General features: G+C 39.6%; 1 protein-coding gene across 1 annotated transcript in view; it reads right to left on the bottom strand.

The window, feature by feature from the left end:
• Positions 1-3,157: 3,157 nt before the first annotated feature.
• RNF217 (ring finger protein 217) overlaps positions 3,158-20,035 on the bottom strand; it is a 39,964-nt gene continuing 23,086 nt past the window's right edge. Inside the window, exons 3-6 of the mRNA XM_033143725.1 lie at positions 19,635-19,799; positions 11,792-11,993; positions 6,097-6,168; positions 3,158-3,728 (exon numbers count right to left, since the gene is read on the bottom strand). Coding sequence (XP_032999616.1) covers positions 3,649-3,728; positions 6,097-6,168; positions 11,792-11,993; positions 19,635-19,799 — 519 coding nt within the window. The 3' untranslated portion in view covers positions 3,158-3,648. The remainder of the gene's footprint in view (positions 3,729-6,096; positions 6,169-11,791; positions 11,994-19,634; positions 19,800-20,035) is intronic.

Below are 20,035 nucleotides of genomic sequence, written 5' to 3'. Positions count from 1 at the left end.
TTAAATACTCAGTGAACTAAATCTGCATAACCATAGGGTTTTATTGATACACATTCATCTAAGTATTAAAATGTCATGCCTTTGTGTCAGTGAAGCTATTTTTGTATCTTTGTGGGAAAGAGTTGCTTCTATAAATAACTGTAAATTACCCTTATGTAGATAACATATACACATGCCTTTTACTTTCACTTTTCTTAGTATTATAAACCATTTCAAGACAAGAGATATCTGCCAATGTTGTGTTAAGTGTGCCTCCCTCCCCATTCTGCTAAAGGGTGCCTTCTGTCAATGGAGCAACACCTATGGGATTACACCGATTTACAAAAGTAAACTTACATGAGCAAGAGTGCTTCAGAATGTGGTCCCATGTGGACACAAAAGTATTGTCCAGACAAGAAAATCTGCACCCACCCTGAAATATCATGTGGCATTCCTGCATCCTTCACAAACTACTGAAATAATAGTTGGCCATGATGGTTCAAATCCCCTGCTGATCCCGTGTGTGTGTGTGTGCGAGAGAGAGAGAGAGAGAGAGAGAGAGAGATTCATTTCCTAGCAAGTGACCATCTCTGTCAAGACTCGACAGCACTTCCTGTCTCTAGAGACAACGGTTGTAGCAGAAAGATTCTTGCACAGAACTTGCTGCTGCACATGAAAATTCTGGATCATGTAAGGGCTATATTTCAAATGTGTAGAGAACAAAAATCAAACATAGAAGAAAGCTCAAGTAGTACATGAATTATGTTAAAATCAAACAGAGGCCTCAAGATTGCTTTAATGCATCCTGTACTACAAACACCAAATCTCATTATATAATTATGTCTGAATGTTTTCTAAATATTAGAAAAGCCTTTTTCATAAGAGTATTTGACATTTTAATGAAGGACTAGAATCCCTGAGTAAACCAAAGAAAATACACAAGTTTGGCCTGAGAAAATGCAATTTGGGACTAGGTAAACATATACAATCTTTAAAAAAGTTTAAGGCAGCAGTCAACTTTGAGACAACACAAAAAAGGAGAAACATTAAGCAAGCTCAAAATATCTGAAACAGCATAGTGTATATTAATTTACCAAAAATAATTTCTCTTTGAAATGTTTGCATTCTAATTAATTTCTCTAGTAAGCCAGGTTTCATAATCCACTGAAATCAATCTAATTTCAGTGGATGAAAAGGTGGTAAATTTGGGTATTATTAAAGACTTTCAGTTGCAAGATGACTGATGGTAGCACATGAAAATGAAACATAAGGCAGACATATTGCCAGATAAACAGCATCTACTATCAATTTCAGATGAGGCTTTATGGTCCAGCAATTAATACCTATTCATTAGGATGCATTTTGTACTATCACCAAACTCCTACAGCAATGAAGTGCTGTAATATTTTAATGTACTATGTACTCCAAATAACTGTATGTTGCCTTTTTATATATTTTGTGGAGTCTATTGCCCTTACAACAGAACATAGGACTTTCAAATACTTCTCTGTTGAATAACAGAACCTTGAAGATAACAAGAAAGTTCAGCAGATAATAATTTTGTGTGTAGGTTGGATCCTCGGATTCTATAAGCGGCCTCCAGAACAGCATGGCAGATAGTGAGAGGGACTGCAAAGGCAGGAAGGTAAAAGCAAAATTCACTATCTCCCTCCTGTTAATAGGAACCTTTGCTGGATCAAAGGGCCCTTTCATTCCCCGAAGGACTTCTTCTGAGTTTAGAAAGGCACCTTACGATACAACCCATCATTATATAATGGATTGTTTGCATGGTTTTCCTTTCTCTGATATTCTCTTTTGTTAACGCAACAGGACAGTATAATTTCTTTAAGCCCTTCCTTAATTATCCTTATTCTTAACTTTAAAATCAATGGGCTAAATGTCCCTCACATGTTGAGTTCAACAAAAAGTATCAAGTTAAAAAAAAAAAGAACATATAAATAAGACTGCCAGGTACCTGATCTAGCACTAGTTTTTACTGAATTTATTCATTGTTTAAAACGCACAACACTTTACAGGTGACATTTTAATTTAACTGCTAATGTGCAATACAAATGGGACAATTCATAAATTCAGTAATGTCCTTTCTCTTAGTAGGCAAGAAGGCCTGGGCATTGGGAAATACACATCAAACTCCACACAAATGATTTAATGTGTGGGTTAGATTAATACACCTACAAATTTGTGTGTGATTCACCTAATATTGATAACACTTCCAAACCTTTGGGGAAGAACTATGGAAATCAGGCAAACCAGGACACACATATAATTTACATGATGCGCAGACCTGAGCCTAACGGTAAGAAGGACACTAACAGATCCTGTGTCTTAAGTGACCTTGTGATATGAAGCTGTCCTGAATGTATCTTCCTAGGAAAAACCTAGAAACGCCTACTCACTTTAGGCATGTATTGGTGCAGGCTAGAAAAAAAAACAGTGCACTTCTGGACTGCTTCAGAACAAATTGCTATTTCCCCAGCTAGATAGTGCCAAACATTCTGAAATATGCTCCAATAGTTACATTTTCTTTTCTTTTCTTGCATTTGCCTTGGTTTTAGCCACATTATTAGTTGTTACTGCATATTCAGATACGAACATGCTTCTGGTCTGTAGTGTGTATATGTGCCACAACGCCTTAAGTCAGACTCCAGAAACAACCATAAAAGGCAGGCTTTTACACCTAACTTACTTCAGTGTATTTGATGGAAGTTAATGGCGTGAACATTTTAAACCTTGCTAAACAGCTTGCACAGGTCAAAAACACTGAAAATGACACAATGCTCTCCCAAATAACCAAGACAAATCTCTCTGTCACTTTAATTGGAATAGATACTGTTTCAATCATTCCCCACCAAAATCCCTATAAGGTTCTGGGAATTTGTCTACAGTAGCTATTAGCACAAACATGATTCAGTATTTAGAGCAAAGTTGCATACAGTGGTAACTCGGGTTAAGAACTGAATTCATTCTGGAGGTCCGTTCTTAACCTGAAACTGTTCTTAACATGAGGTACCACTTTAGCTAATCGGGCCTCCTGCTGTTGCCACGCCGCTGCCACACAATTTCTGTTCTCATCCTAAAGCAAAGTTCTTAACCCGAGGTACTATTTCTGGGTTAGCGGAGTCTGCAACCTGAAGCATCTGTAACCTGAAGTGTCTGTAACCCGAGGTACCACTGTATACAAAATAAGGAGCTACTGAATTTAGCACCTGTCATTATGCCAATGATGTTAGACAGAATAACCACTTCTACGTATGAAGCCAGCCTCTGAAACAAAAAAGTCCACTGAAAACTCCATCTGGAAGGCCACCTGAGAGTTACACCAGTGACTTGGGGTGGGGAAGAGGTTGCCAAATTAAATACTCTTTTCGTGGGCCAATCAGTAGGTGTGTAGCTACAGTGCAGATGTAGGCTGTCCAACAAAGTAAACTTGATTTTTGGGGAGGGGGATTAAAAAAAAACCTTTAAAAATTGAGAGGCCTCCATTGTGTCTAGCAGGAAAGCAATCTGGCCTGTCTTTAGTAGTGTACAGTGTGGACAAAATATGGCAGTTGCCCCTGAATTTTCTGCCAGGATAGTTAACTAGCACAGCGTGCTGCACATATTTTCCACAATTCTTGCAGGACTGGCTCCATTCAGATATATAATGGCTCACTCATACCAGGGCATTTCTGTTCGTGGCCTTTTCCTCTTCTTTTTACAAAGGCAATAGATAGGGAACACAAATAAACCTGCCAAAACCAAAGGGAAATATAGAATGTTAATATATATATATGTATATCAACTGCACACAGTTCACTGAATAGAAACAAATGCACCCTGGGTTTCTATCAGCCAAGTGAAGAGAAGAAGCCTACTGTAAGGTGGCAAACATATAATTGTCTTATTTCCAATGATATTCTTAGTGCTAACTTTTTTTTCCCAGAATGCCCACTCAAATTGGACATAAAAGCAGTCATTCTGCATCAAAAGCAGCCAAAGAATTTGAAGTAGTTGAGATTTTAGTTGGTTTATCAATAATAACAAAAATCAGTTGACTTCAATTAACTTTGTGATACAAAAAATTGTAAAAAATGCAGTTCTGAAAAGTATTTCAAAACAAAAGAGTTCGTGAATGTAAGCTAGAACTTTAATGTTCTAAGCTGTCTGGATGTTCCTGCATTTCACATAGTACTTGCCCTTTTCTTGCAAGCCTAACTCAATGCAATTAAAAAAACCTAGCTGATCTTTTAATCCCAGCATATATGAAACTCTACAAACACAAAACATAAGGAAACAGGAAGCTACCTTATGCTGACTCAGACTATTTGGCTCACTAGTATCTACATTTATTGGCCGCAGCTCTCCAGACTCTCTCTCAAAGAAGTTTTTTCCACCCCTATCTCGAGATGCTAGAGATTGAATCTGGGATGTTTTACATGAAAAACAGAACAAAATAGAAAATTCTTTCCAGTAGCACCTTAGAGACCAGCTGAGTTTGTTCTTGGTATGAGCTTTCGTGTGCATGCACACTTCTTCAGATGCACACGAAAGCTCATACCAAGAACAAACTCAGCTGGTCTCTAAGGTGCTACTGGAAAGAATTTTCTATTTTGTTTCGACTATGGCAGACCAGCACGGCTACCCACCTGTAAATGAAAAACAGATGCTCTATGACTAGATAACTTGTCCTAAAGCACTACTTCCCTCTGACTGGGAATCGAACATGGGCTGCGAGTGTGAGAGCAATGAATTCTTTTCACTAAACCACCAGGAAATCAAGAGGCTTAATGTAATTTTATGCTTTCAGAGGCATATCACCAGAGGCGTGTTTAGGGCAGCACAACCAGTTCTGCCACACTGGGTCACAACTATGATGGAGTGAATTGAGCAGAACCAAAAATGAGAGGCAGGGAGGCTGCTGAATTTCAGCCTCACACAGGCCAAAATTTGAAGGACCAAATCTGCCTCTGATATTACACATGTCTGTTATGTAACGCCAACCACTGGCAAAGGTACCTGGAAGGAAGTAGGACTGGATGTTTTGGGGCACATCTACACCACAGTTATTTAGGGAATTCCACTTTTGAACTGGATTGTTGTAGCCATAATTGTAAGGCGTTGACTAGAGAGGTGGGAGCAGTGTACACATTTAAGGCATATTAAGGTATCTAATCAGCAAAACCTCGCCCATTTGTTTATACTCAGTACAGAAACATGCAGCACAAACCATTTGTTCTCATATAAACCTGCCCAGCTGACCCTTCAGGGCCTGCTTACTGTTCTATCCATACATGAGGCAGGCAAGCACAAAACAGGGCCTTTGGCAGATCAGCCAGATGTCTTCTGGTTTTCAGGTGCTTAGTAAATAATAATAATGCTTGTTTTTGTTTGTTATTATGGTATGCATTTTTTATATTGTAAACTGCTCTGTTATCTTTGGATGGAGGGTGCTATGGAAATTTAATAAATAATAATAAATATCTTCTAAAATTCCTACCAGCTTTTAAAACTCTGTTATCTGTGGTATGGAAATTTATTTTAAACATTATGCTCTTCTGAAATTTTTAGTTTGGATTGTTGTTTAATTGCTTTAACTGATGCTGCTTTCATTATGCATAACGTGATCAACTCCCGCCCGGGAATCAATGTCCCCACAGTGGAAGGACGTGTGGGTCCAGAATTGGCCTCCATGGTCACTTACGGACTCTTTGTTAAAACCGTGTTTATGGAAGACAATCTTACTCAGCTATGAGTGATCGCCAAAGAAGAAGAATGTATTAATTGTGATGGAACCAGAGATCTGCCTGCAGAAGGTCTTGGGTGGAGGGTGACTTCCTCACCCTCTTGTCTCCCTGGTCTTGTCTCTCCAAAAAGGACCAGAGGTTTAGAGGACCCTATTTAATGAGGTGGGCTATGGTGGGGACGCTGAGGTAAGGAGAAGAATAGAAAATTGAATTCTACAAGCAGGAGCTCCACTCACACAAGTTACCTCCAAACAATTTCCCATAAATTGCCCCATTTCTGCTCATTGCCCCTCTGACAACACTTATCACTGAAATGGCTATGTTCCTTACTTCAAAATACAACCTCATACTGTTTATAGCATTTTGTTCTTACCTATGATAACAGCTATGGCTCCTATTACCAGTCCCAAAACCAGTATCAGTGGTGCAATAAGCAACTTCCCACCTAAAAAGGAAAGGAAAAATATGTTAACATGAGATTTCAAGTAATATCATTCTGTCCCTATAGGCACAAAACCAATGTATACAGCCTCTGATAGCATATTACGAGAACATTAGTTGGTTGGTTGGTTGGATAGATACTTACTTACATTGGTTACTAATGCTAAACATTTGATTTTGGTTATCCATAAGTTAAAGTGTCCCCAACTCCCCCCCCCCCCCAAGTGATAGAGAACAATTTAAAATATCAATTTATGGCAATATGCTGTTGTTTAAAACTGCTTCCAGTTTAGGAACAAGGATATTGGTTCTTTAGAGGGGTTTACTTAGCCACTTACATGTGTTGAATCACTGACCCATCTCATGAATGCCATGAAGTCCCAAACTGGCCCATTTGAGGCAGCCTCAGCATGGATATTGAAGGCATCTCTTTGCTCACTAAATATATAGTGATATACAGACACCTATGAATCAGTCGCTCCAGGAAGACTCACCTGGTGCCTTCTTTATGATCTTTTTGGTGCCCTGTTAAAACCTTTATATCCATCCAATCTTTATAGCTGGGTGTTGTTGTTTTAAAAAATCTGGATTGCTGCTTCTATGCAATTGTCTATTTTTAATTATTATTGTATATTGTGTTTTCAATTTTTTTTTGTAAGCCACCCAGGAAATCTTTTATCCATGGGCACCTATGTGAATCTAATAAATAATAATACATTACAACTCTAGCCATGCTAAATCTCTTAGCAGTGAAAGCAACAGTTAAATTAGTTATATGCCAAGGGAGAAAAAAATCCCTGTAAATATGGGGGAAATGTATTTCATGGCTTGTATGCAGTGCACAATTAGTAATGCACCATGTGAGTGATTACTTAATTCACTTAATTGGATTCAGATGCTGCTTTAACAACTTAATACATTTAAAAGAGCTGTATTTTGCCTGTTTCCAGGGAATATGGTATTTACAATCCCTGACAAAATGTCCAAATTTGGAACAGCCCCTACCTCCGCAAGCAGCTGGGTAGATGCTGGCTAAATTAAGAATTTCCCCCCACTATTTGTCTGATGCCTTTTGAAAACACTGTTTTCCTGTGTTGTGTTCACTGGTGACAAGGGATCATGGTTTACAGAAGAGGGACCACACGGTAGAAATATTTTTTTTGTTTGATAACCTTCCAATAAACTCCTCTATTTCTACAATTTTCAAAAAGGAGTAGTGTTGTGTCCATGAATGCTAGCATCCATCAGTAATTTTGTTAACCTATCAGTAATTGTGTAATGTAGCAGTCAGTACACTCATTATATATTTTATTGAGTTAACAGTTCCAAGAGCTGCTGTGTCAGCTTATTGAAAAGCTAACGTAATTACCATTGCTGCAGCTACTAGTATTGTTATTTGCAAAGATAATCCAAACTCTACACACTGTGCCCTAAAAAGCTTGCCAACCACATACAATGATGCTCTTGCTGTCTCATAATGACAGGGAGCATTCCCCAGTACCAGGAAAGACATACATGGTGGCCACAACACAACATACGCTTTTTATTTTAAAGAAGTCATTATAACATTTTCACAATACACAACCCACTTACCTTTCCTGTGCACATGTACACACTTCATGGCACACACCTTCTTCTGGTAAGCCCTTTACACAGGGCAGCCTCTTAGCCTAATGCAGCCACAAACTCCCTTCTTATGATCTGCACCAGCAAAGTTAACATGCCGGAGTGAATAAATTAATATTCAGGCCTCAACTGTTCATTTGTCTTCAGCTTTTTCTGGTCTTTGCCTTACACCTTCCTCATCCAACTACTTTTAACTGCCCATTCTTCACTGACTTAGAACTCAAGTCAATCAGTCTTTTTCTGTCTGTGACCAATCAGAATTAATTTACCTGATCCACACCCTGTTTACAAATACCGTATATACTTGAGTATAAGCCTAGTTTTTCAGCACACTTTTTGTGCTTTAAAAGCTGCCCTCGGCTTATACTCAAGTCAACCATTCCTTAAGAAGTGTACAAGAACGGTGGTTCTTTACTCTCCCCAGGCAGCTTGTTCCATTCCTGAACTGCTTACATAAATGCAAACTTTAGACCCCAGAAGGCAGAAAGCCTATCAGTTAAGGAAGTATTAAAACCCCACAGGTGCTCACTTTCCCTGGCTCCTGCTTAAACAGGACAGGATCCCAGCCTTCTCTGTATAACACAAGGGAACATTGCGCTGTGAGTTAAACCACAGAGCCCTAGGGCTTGCTGATCAGAAGAATGGTGGTTCGAAACCCTGCGACGGGGTGAGCTCCACAGCAGCAAAGGAGGAAGAGGAAGGAGCAGCCCAAAGGGCTGCTTTGGGCTGCTCGTTCCTCCTCTACCACAGTGGCAAAGGTGAACCGGCTTATACTTGAGTCAATAAGCTTTCCCACATTTTTGTAGGGAAATTAGGTGCCTCGGCTTATATTTGGGTCGACTTATACTCGAGTATATACGGTATTAAACTCAGTAGTTTCTCCCTCCCTTTTCTGCACCTCTCACCAAGCAGCGACAGTCGGCGACTATTTTGTGCACATCCAATGGACGTGCGACTGCTTATGGGTCCTTTTGGATCTGGAAGAGGGCAGAATGGGGGTGGAAGAGGGTGGGGCAGGAACACGCGTGGGGGCCAGGAACGTAAACCTCATGCAAGATGGTTGCCGTCTGTACAAGCCTGCAACACAAGGCCTTTGAATCTTGACCGTTACACTCTGACATCAGCAGAGGTTACATAAAAGTTTTCAAAGCAAAAATACAGACGGAAATATACACAGCATTTCTCCACACCTGAGTTATCCAGAGCAAGGATGGCATCCATCTGAATTTTTTTAGGTGGGGTGGAGGGAGAAGGAAGTAAAGCAATGAAAGGAAAGTTTGTCACCCCCCATCTACCTCGAAGAACAGCACCTGCACATTTTGCTTCATATCTCAGGATCTACAAATTCTAGAAACTTACTATTTTTTAAAAAATGAAAGCTTGGAATATGTGGATTGTAGTGCATGCGGAGGGAGAACTTCCCCCACAGCAGACACCCATGATGACACCTATTAAATTGTTTTCTAGCATCCAGAAGGGGAAAAGGTTGTTTTGTAATATGGCTTCAAACAGCTGAGATTACTGTGAAAGTGTAACGCAAAAAACCCAACCTGGAATTTAAGGCTGTTTAAAGAAAGCTTTTAATCTCAGAATTTTAGCAACCACAAACATATTTTTTTTCCTGGCAATATTTAGGACTGACAAGAGAAAAAATATTTTGTTAATAGTATCAAAGGAGCAGTGCCTTCTTCTTCCCTCCCCCACCCGAATTGGTTTTCCTCCCCCATCACTTACAACAAACTAACCCCTATTTACAGTAAGTGTTGAAAGTAAGGTTTTATAGAACTGACATTTCCAGGTAACCATATCCTCTTATCTTGCAGAGATTGAAATCAGTATTTAGTATCAAGTAACAGAGTGACTTTGACATGGCTTAAATTGCAGACAAATGAAGATACAAATAATCCTTAACACAAAACTTAGTCACCCAAAAACATCGTCTAGGAAAATGTGTAGTGTGTTTTTAAAAAGGTACAGAATTTTTATTACAGTAAATTAACTATCACATAAATACTTCAACAATAAATCCCTAGTAAGTCAAATAACTGCAACATATTGCAACATAAGCCAAACACATTTTGACACAGAGCTTATTCATGCTTACCCTAAGCTTTGGTTCTGTAGAAAGAAGGTTATATTTCTTGGCCTGGAAACACTGATGACTATTTTGATGAATACAGGTAATTGTTTGTCCAGGTTGATTGCTGAAAAACTCAATTTGAAGTTACCGGTAATTATCTCTGTCCTCCTCCTTTGAAGTCTCATATGCAAGAGCCAAGGTCTATTGGACAGTTATGCTTAGTTTTTTCCTGTTGTATTATGCCACTGTTAAAGATATCTGTGTCAAAATGCATTTAGGATGTGTTGTAATATATTGCAATTTTGTTTATCTGATAATATTTGTAATATAATTAAACATTCTATTCTTTTCCAAATATTTTTCCATAACTGTGTTTTTGGTTGAGGACTTAATTTGTGCCAGGGTGCAGTCTGTTTTCAGTACTAGAACTATGTAAAGAAAGGTATTTTAGAACTTGTGCAGCGAGCACTGCCAACAGAACAGAGTTAAGGATCGGAGTTAGCAGGACAGATGGCAGCCAGTCAGGTTAGCAACTTTTAGGAACTAAGCACAAGTCCCTGAGCATATGCAGGAAACTCTTCACACGTCACAAAGTAAGACTAACCAATCCACATAATTCTGCAAATCAGTGGGAGGTTTTGCTTATTTTAAAAATCACTTTCTAAATATTGAGAGTTTAACTCAAAAACAATGACACAGCCTTATCCAGATAAGAAATGCAGTCAAGAGATACAAGAAGTGACAAAGCTCAAAGGGTTGAAAGCCAGCTAGCTTGTGATTCCATTTAGATTAGGCACAATTCGAATTTGAGAAACTATATAGAGATTTTCCCACTCAATAAGTAAACTATGTAGTGCTCACGGTGGTCTTAACGAAGCATGCTCAGTTCTGATGTTTCTTTTTTGGTGTAATATACTTGCACATAAAAACCAGATCCAAAACAGACTTGACTGCAGTTATTAGCAAATCACATTTCCTTGAAATCATTCCATGCACACTGCCTATTATGTATGAACACACTATATCGAATCAGTCCATTTGCATGTAGAGTTAGCATGCCAGCAGTGCACCCACTGCAGCACCAGTCACTGGGCTGCTAATGCTACGCATAAAACAATAAACAGGGTGGTGATACAGTGGCTACTGCAATCAAAACAAGATAGTATCACCAAGGTAAACTATCTGTAAAAAAAATAAACTTCCATAAAAATGGCAAAAGTAGTTTCGCCCCCAAATAAGTTTTATCTTAAACAACTGCAAACACAGTAAACAAATAGTCCACTTATGTTATACCAGTGGTTCAGTGCTCGGACATCGTTCTGGTAATCTGACGTTTCGTCGCTAAAGAGCTTAGTCATCGAGCTTTGTAGTAAGTAATATACAAGAGAAGACAATCTGTAAACGACTTAAATCAGCGGTATATCTGTCCCCATCTGCATGTTTCCATCGGGAGGAGCACAGAAAGAGGATGGTGTCCTTCAGTTTGTTAAACCTCCTGCTACACATAAGCAGGCCTACTCAATGTAATAGTCTACTTCAATAATAATGGACACCTGGTTTGTTCCCATTTGCTCTGAATTGTAAGCTAAGAGGCTTTGAAGCAAATTATAGATACAAAGTACAAATAATTGTTACACAATTGACTGTGTGTTCTCTAGGTACAGAAAATTATGAAGTTTGTGAACAACAAATACATTTTGGTATATAATTTTCACTGTTACAGATTTCACATGTTGTCTGCCACAATATACAATATTGTTTTCTGTTTTGTTTTCTTTAACAACTCAATTTCATCCCAAGAAGCTACACCACTCACTAGACTTCATTTGTTACGTGTTTATTTTTTAAAAAGGGATTTCTTACTGGTTTAGCCATATGTGTTCATCAAGCATTTCTTTGCAAAGTATCATCATCCACTCACCACAGACAGAGCCTCTCACTAATCTCCTTAAATGTGGTCGCTCGGGGAGGTAGCGGTATTTGCATCCAAATATACTGAGGTTTGATGTATGATCTCCAAAGAAACGGAGTTGGCGGTATCTCTCCCCGCAGCGGTAACAGAAATTAGTGTTACACTGTGAGCAAGTCATATGGTCACACCCTTCTGTTCTCTGGATATGGATCTTTACAGGCAAAACAGAAAAAGAAGAAGAGAATAGGTTATTTAAAAAAAAACAAGTTGGTTCTTAGTCAATTCGATTGTCTTACAAAGAAGCAAACAAGGTGGATCTCTGAAAAAACGTTTACTGCCTTATTGTTAAGGGACCTCTTCAAATTGCAAAACAGCCTGATTTTCAGAAACTGAGACCGTGGCATTTAAGAAGCCCGAGTAATCTGCTTTTAATACAGAAACAAATACAACAATTTCAAAGAAACTAAATAACTTGAGACTACTCTTGGTACTGTTAATGTTTGCTTCCATAATTTAAGAGTTGTTGGGATTCTTCAGCATCCTGGGGAGCCAGTTTGGTGTAGTGGTTAAGAGCGGCAGACTTGTAATCTGGGGAACCGGGTTCGTGTCTGCACTCCTCCACATGCAGCTGCTGGGTGACCTTGGGCTAGTCACACTTCTTTGAAGTCTCTCAGCCCCACTCACCTCACAGAGTGTTTGTTGTGGGGGAGGAAGGGAAAGGAGAATGTTAGCCGCTTTGAGACTCCTTCGGGTAGTAAAAAGCGGGATATCAAATCCAAACTCTTCTTCTTCTTCTTCTTCTTCTTCTTCTTCTTCTTCTTCTTCTTCTTCTTCTTCTTCTTCTTCAGCAGTTCTATTATTTCCCAGACAAACCCTACCCAAGTGAACAGGGTAGCTGCACCATTTTTCAAGAAAGGGACACAGCTCACTGGAGAGCCTGGTTCAGTCCAAAGCATCTCCAATTAAGAAGATCTGGTAGCAGATCTGATAGCATGTGCCTACTTCCTTGGAGAGCCACTGCCAGTAAGCATAGACAAGACTGCACAAGATGGACCATTTCTAGCCCATTTAGAAAATTGTTACTCTAGAGGAAAGCCTCAGAAGAACTGCCTCAGGTTTAGGGCAGGAGAACAGAAGATCACTTAAGTATTTATACAGGCAGTGATTGTTAGTCACATCCGATATGCACATGATCATGACAGTGCACATCGCACCAAACCCAGAAGTGACCCAAAAACATCACAAAAAGGGGCAGAATGGGGCAGGGGTGGAATGGGGTGTTTGCAGGCTTTTTCAATGGTGTTTCAAATATATGCTATATCACTGAAACGTGTGGCGCCTTAGAATGTAACCGCCATGTAAATTGGGAGTGGCCTGTATAAGCTTCGATTTGCATAATAAAATGAAAACTTGGGTACTGTTTTCCCCCCTCCTTAATGTAAAAGAGCTGGACGTGACATAGAAGTGGGGGAAAGATGGTTAAAAATATGCCAAAAAAAATTAAAGATAAGAGCACGAAGAGAGCAACTGTCAGTTCCTAGGCCAAATCCAATGCTTAGGCATATTATCTGCAGCCTACCTCCAGTTGCTACTAAGAGATAAAAGCTGCATGTGGAAAGAACAGATTTGGACAACAAGGAACTTGCTGGAAATTTGAGTAAGGGGAGGCAGCCGCCACTTATCTCAGCTTTTCACACTGGCCTAATAAAGTTAATTGGCAACCCGAAACCATGACTCCAAAGAAGCAAGTAATCATAGTCCGTTTAGATCATACAATTGACAGCCTGATCCAGGAATATAACAACCATCTCTTTCTGCTCATGTTAACAGATCCTTCATTCCCTTGGGAAAGCCACAAAATCTTAAGATGTCAAAAGTGCTTTGTCAGAATCTGGTATTAAAATCTGAAGCAGAGTTGAGCAATCCACTGAACAGCAGGGTGTAGTAAAGATGCTTATTTGTCAGATCTCAAATGAAGAAACCACATAAAAACATACACGGAATTCATTTCCCCCCCTGCACTGCTTTGCATGGTGTGTGTTATGGTAGAAGTGTATCTTGGTAATAAAAAGGTAAAATTGCACTTGAGACTCACAGAACTGTATGAGCGGAATAAACAGTAAAAAGCAAATCAGCCAAGGCTAATATAATGAGGACAAGATTTACAGTTTGTATTAACGAACTAGATAATCGTCTATCATAAATCATCCTGAACTTCCTTTGCCTCCCATTTAATACCCCACAATTCAGAAGTACGAAGCCAGGATCTGAGGGGGGGGGAGCACAAAGGTTGCCTTGCAAATAAATTTTTTTGTTCCCTTGGTATTATACAAGCACTAGGCAAGTAGTTAGCTAAGTAAATAGAAGTGGTATAGTAATTTAGGACAGCTGTTCCCAAAGAGGGATTTATAATCTCTCATCTTTGGGAATCACAATAGCCTTGAAGATTTGCATACTCACAGTAAACACAAGGAATGTACATGAAAGCAATGCTGCAAAACCAAAACGTCAGTTTCATATCAGAACAAAGTGTTCCAAAACATACCCTGCTTCCTTTTTGAACAGTGAGAATGCAGTTTTGTGAAAACAAGCAGAACCAGTTGGTATAAATATTCACCATTCCTCGCTACCCTAGCATTTTATAACCCTTAGTGTACAAGTCTGATATAAATTCATGTACTGCACATAAAGCTCATTTATTTAATGCAATTTATAGTGTTATTATATAAAATATTCCTCATTCCTCCAGAGGGATTCTGGACTCCATTCAAAGTAACTATCAACAGCCGTTTGACTCCTTTGCTTGCTTCTTCAGAGTGCTCAACAATCAGGTGCTCTCCATTTTAGTGCTATTATTTGATTGAACAGACATGTAAATCTATTCTCTCAATTAGCTGCTCCAAATACTATTCACATAGCTACCTCCTTTTCAACATTATCTACCCTAACTTTTAAAAACATTAATTTAATAAACCTCTTAGCTTCAAGGATTTGCACAAATTCCTCAAAACAAACTGGAAGTGCAGCAATAAAACTACTAGCACATTTGCAAAGCTACACAGGGAGTGGTATGAGTATTAACTTTATTTATTTATTTATTTATTTATTTATTTATTTATTTATTTATTTATGTAAAGTGTCCAGTGTGAGATTTTACTTTTTTGGGCTCCATGATCACTACAGATAGTGACAGCATTCACGAAATTAAAAGACGCCTGCTTCTTGGGAGGAAAGCAATGACAAACCTAGACAGCATCTTAAAAAGCAGAGACATCACCTTGCCGACAAAGGTCCATATAGTTAAAGCTATGGTTTTCCCAGTAGTAATGTATGGAAATGAGAGCTGGACCATAAAGAAGACTGATCGCCGAAGAATTGATGCTTTTGAATTATGGTGCTGGAGGAGACTCTTGAGAGTCCCATGGACTGCAAAAAGATCAAACTCATCCATCCTTAAAGAAATCAGCCCTGAGTGCTCACTGGAAGGACAGATCCTGAAGTTGAGGCTCCATTTCTTTGGCCACCTCATGAGAAGAGAAGACTCCCTGGAAAAGACCCTGATGTTGGGAAAGATGGAGGGCACAAGGAGAAGGGGACGACAGAGGATGAGATGGTTGGACAGTGTTCTCGAAGCGACTAGCATGAGTTTGGCCAAACTGCGGGAGACAGTGGAGGATAGGGGTGCCTGGCATGCTCTGGTCCATGGGGTCACGATGAGTCGGACACGACTGAATGACTGAACAACAACAACAAAGTATCCAGAAACAAAAATGTGGAGTGGTTGATCTATCAGCATGAAAATAATACAATTGTTTCAGTTGACTAGTTTTGAAACATAGTTAATGAGATGCAACACAATTCCTCTTGTGGAAATAGGGCGTGATCCTGCTTTCTTTCCCATGCAGCCTCTGCACCTGCTCTTTAGGGTTGGATGGCCCTCTGGAGAAGACTGGGACAAACAGGAGGCTGCAGAGCAGAGCAGAGGAGATGAAGGGAGAATTCCTATTACATCTGCTGGCATGATGTTGGATCTCATCCAAAGAGAATTTGACAGCAAAGTAGACAAAGCTGTGATCAAACAAAAATTCCATTGACCATTATTGACTAACACTTTGAAAGTCCTCAGTGCAGATTTTTCTCAGGCTTGCTATCAAGCTCTCTTAATCAGATATTTGCCACAAGATTTTAAAAACAAGAAATGAACTGGAAAATGTCTCACTTTAAACCATTATTGTTTTCTGTGTAAGTCGTCACAAGTTTACTATTTACTAAGTGTCAGAAAAAAATAAAGTTGTAAAATCAACATGCAGGCATCAGCACATGAAAGAGATTTGTGAACATCGATATGAAAAAGGTACTTCAAGATCTTTGCAGGCTATCCTTTTAGAGAAATACAATAATACTGTTTCAGCTGTTATGTCACATCATTTGCCATAATGCCACTGCTGAGCTATGCAACCTCTCTAATAAGAACCACATAGTACAAAGGAAGAGTTAATGCTGTAGCATTAACATAAAACAAAAGTTGGCATTTGTCCACAGCAGCTGTCATTCCTTTCTCTGCATATTCCACATTGTTCATATAGCTTCTTCTACCACAGAATCAGAACTGCAAGGGACCAAAAGCCTTTCTATCTACCTGTACTACAGGCATAATCCATCCAAGCACCCTTGTGCAGTTTCCATTCATTTCAACAGGGCTTACACAAGACAACTTCTAGATATCATCCTGCCCCCATACCTTCAAGGGACAAGCTAATTTGGTCTTTTTGCTTTCTTCTATATATAGAAAAGTTCAGCCAAGTAAGGGCAAGGAGGGAAAAGAAATCCATATTACTTAAAAACATGCGCAACAAGAGAAACAAACAAACAAACAAAACCAAAACCAGTTACATCCTGTATGTCAATCTGTCAAATAAATTCTTATTTGAAATGTGTCAAAGGTAAATGAGATCTGGTTTAGAGTAATGACTAAGAGAAAGGTTTGATCAATCTTACACACCATGCATGCCATCAAAAGTGTAGCATTCCCCTCTGGCAGGCATCTTAAGCTTTTCTCCAAACTTTAAAGCTGAAGAGATGTGTGGGAATCAAACTGGCAGTTATCCCTGACCCTTACCCAACTCCAAAATTGGGATGAAGGCTGCGGTCACAACCATTCAGCACCAGCTGAAGCCCATAGTAACACAAGGGCAGTCCTACTGGATCAAACTAAAGGCCTAGCTAGTTCAGTATTTGGTTCCCACACTGGCCAGCTAGATGCCTATGGAAAAACCACCAACAGGACACAGGTCTAAGTGTACTCTAGGCTGTGCTCCCCAGTAACTGGAACACAGAGACATATTGCCTCCAATACCCGAGGCAATATAACCATCATGAGTACCGTAGTAGCCACTGACAGCCTTTTTATTGTCTTGCCCTCTTTTAAAGTGGCCTGAATGATTGGACATCACTACATCCTGTGGTAATGAATTCTGTAGTTGCTACTTGAAGAAGTACCGGTACTTCCTTTTGTGTATCCTATCATTCACCTTCATTGGATGAGCCATTAAGGTAAAATTAGAGTTAAGAGTTGTACTATGATTAAATACTTCAGCCTGAAATGAAACATGAGGTAAAGCTGTATCTGATCAGGCCTGGCTTAAACCTCTGCAAAGACTATGACATATGGAGGCCTGGCAGCTAACAAAAGCCTTAGTTACATTTGCTAAGGGTAGGTGCATATTTGGCAGTTAGCAGAACTAGAAGTAATTGGTATCTATACTGACCAGGAGCATTAGAATGGTAATCTGAGGGTCACTCTAAAAACATACTCAATAGAAGGGAGTATCTGTGATCAGAAGAACAAAACACCAGGCAAAGAACTACCAAGAGGGTCAGCTGGAGCTCAATTCAGGCAGAAAAGAGCCTGAGAAAGGAAGCGCAAACTAAAGAATGCAGGGAGAACAGGCAGAGAAGAATCAGTGTTGAAAGGGAAAGGTTAAGCCTGAGAGGAAGATTCATAGCCTCAAGAAACTCTTGAAGGGGAAGTAACAGAAGACAGCAGCTGGTGATAGACAGTTTGAGAAGTTTTGTGCTTAACGAATGTGAAAGACTTCAGCAAGCAAGCAAGCAACAGGGAACCTAAAGCCACAGTGGTGTTCCTGGCCCATAAATAAATCCTTATTGCAGCTGAAAATCCATCAAGTCAATAAGCAGAAGAGTGAGGGCTGGATCTGTGTAAAGACTTCAATCCAAAAAAAAAAAAAAAAACCACTTTTAAATGACAGAGATAACTAGACCCTGGATTTAAGCAGGGGTTTATTTTGACCCAGGTGGCGCTGTGGGTTAAACCACAGAGTCTAGGGCTTGCTGATCAGAAGGTCGGTGGTTCGAATCCCTGCCACGGGGTGAGCTCCCGTTGCTCGGCCCCAGCTCCTGCCCACCTAGCAGTTCGAAAGCACATCAAAGTGCAAGTAGATAAATAGGGACCGCTCCAGCGGGAAGGTAAACGGTGTTTCCGTGCGCTGCTCTGGTTCGCCAGAAGCGGCTTTGTCATGCTGGCCACATGACCCGGAAGCTGTCTGCGGACAAACGCCGGCTCCCTTGGCCTATAAAGCGAGATGAGCGCCGCAACCCCAGAGTCGGACACGACTGGACCTGATGGTCAGGGGTCCCTTTACCTTTACCTTTTATTTTGACCAAAGTGAATCCTGCATTCCTTAGTAACAATATCAACAATATCAATTTTATGGCAGAAATAACATTCATAGTTGTAACCTCACATTATATTGTGATGTTTAAATTAATCCCATTTGTACACATATTAATTCCTATAATAAATGTTATGATGTTACTTTTTAAAGTGTTGTCTCAATTATAGGTCAATCTCACACCTGCGCTATATCAAACAGGCTACTATGAAAGAAAGATACAAACTTTATTGATTTCATATTTTTAATGTGTATATATATAGGCATTATATATTAAACTAGGTTTGATGTTAGAGATGGGATTTAAGAGTCTACTCACAATACTCCAGGTTCCAGTGTTATATAGAAGAGATTTCACCCTTTCTCCACACTGCATGTGACACACCTCTATCATGTCTCCCCTTACTTACATGCCTACCCATTGACTCATTAAAAAGCCTCATTCAGTGTAATCTTTTCTCAAAGAAGAGCTGTTCCTTGATCACTTTGGTTGTCCTTTCCTGCACCTTTTGCAGCTGAAAAATATTCTTTCTTTCTTTCTTTCTTTCTTTCTTTTTCTTTTTTGATGCAGTGACCAAAACTACAAATGTATTATTATTCTGGCAGTTTTCTTTTTAATTCCTTTCCTAATAATCCCAATAACAGCTTCATACCAGGTTGACATTTTCATTGAGCTATCCACCCACACCCCCAGGATCCCTTTCCAGGTCAGTCATTGCCAGGTTAACCCACATCAGCATCTTGTTCATTTGTTCCTTTTCTCCAACTCTGCACTATTAGTTCCTCGTGCAGAATGGTGCAACAAGATCCCTCAGAATCTTGCTTCTTGTGAAAGTGCTATTCCATAAATATCAAACACATTCATTAACTTGTATTGAAAGGCTTGAGTTCTCTCTCTATTTTTCTGTAGACCAGCAATGTTAAGCGCTTCGAAACTCGGCAGTTCAGCTACCACAAACATAAATAGGGTGACAGATAAGCACTTCTGTAAAAGAGCAGCAATGTCAGCAGATGACAGGGATCAAGTTTATTCTGAATCTAACAGAACTGATGACACTTAACTTGGTGAACATGAATTTCACTAAGGCATCTCAGTTTGGAAAACTTCACAGAATATTCGTGCACCAAACAGAAACGTAACTTATTATGCACTCTCTTACCTTGCACTTTGGACACTTCTGAGCATTTCTTTGCCCATGTTCAATTTCATTGGCCCAGTGACGTAATAGCTTGTCTCCCTTTTTATACTCTTTGCAGTTGACACCTTCATGCCAGGGAGAGTGGCACTTAAAACACCACACCAATTGGCAGGTTGGGCACTGTATCTGTATAAGTAAGAGCACAAAACAACAAAACAATTTTGAAGATTGCCCAATAAATGTGATTAGGAAGCCACAGTTCAGATTGCATGAGCATTTCCCCCAAATAACCCATGGCGGATGACTAAGTAATGGGGGGTGGCGAAGAATGCCACACTAATGGCTTTGATAATTTTGCAGCTTCTTAGCCAAACCAGCAGTTCATTCATAAAGAAATGCAGCATGAGAGGCCTCAACTGTTA

This window comes from Lacerta agilis, chromosome 3, assembly GCF_009819535.1.
Source record: "Lacerta agilis isolate rLacAgi1 chromosome 3, rLacAgi1.pri, whole genome shotgun sequence".
Lineage (NCBI taxonomy): Eukaryota > Metazoa > Chordata > Lepidosauria > Squamata > Lacertidae > Lacerta > Lacerta agilis.
Note: the sequence above shows the minus strand (reverse complement) of the source record. Positions and strands in the feature narration are given on the sequence as shown.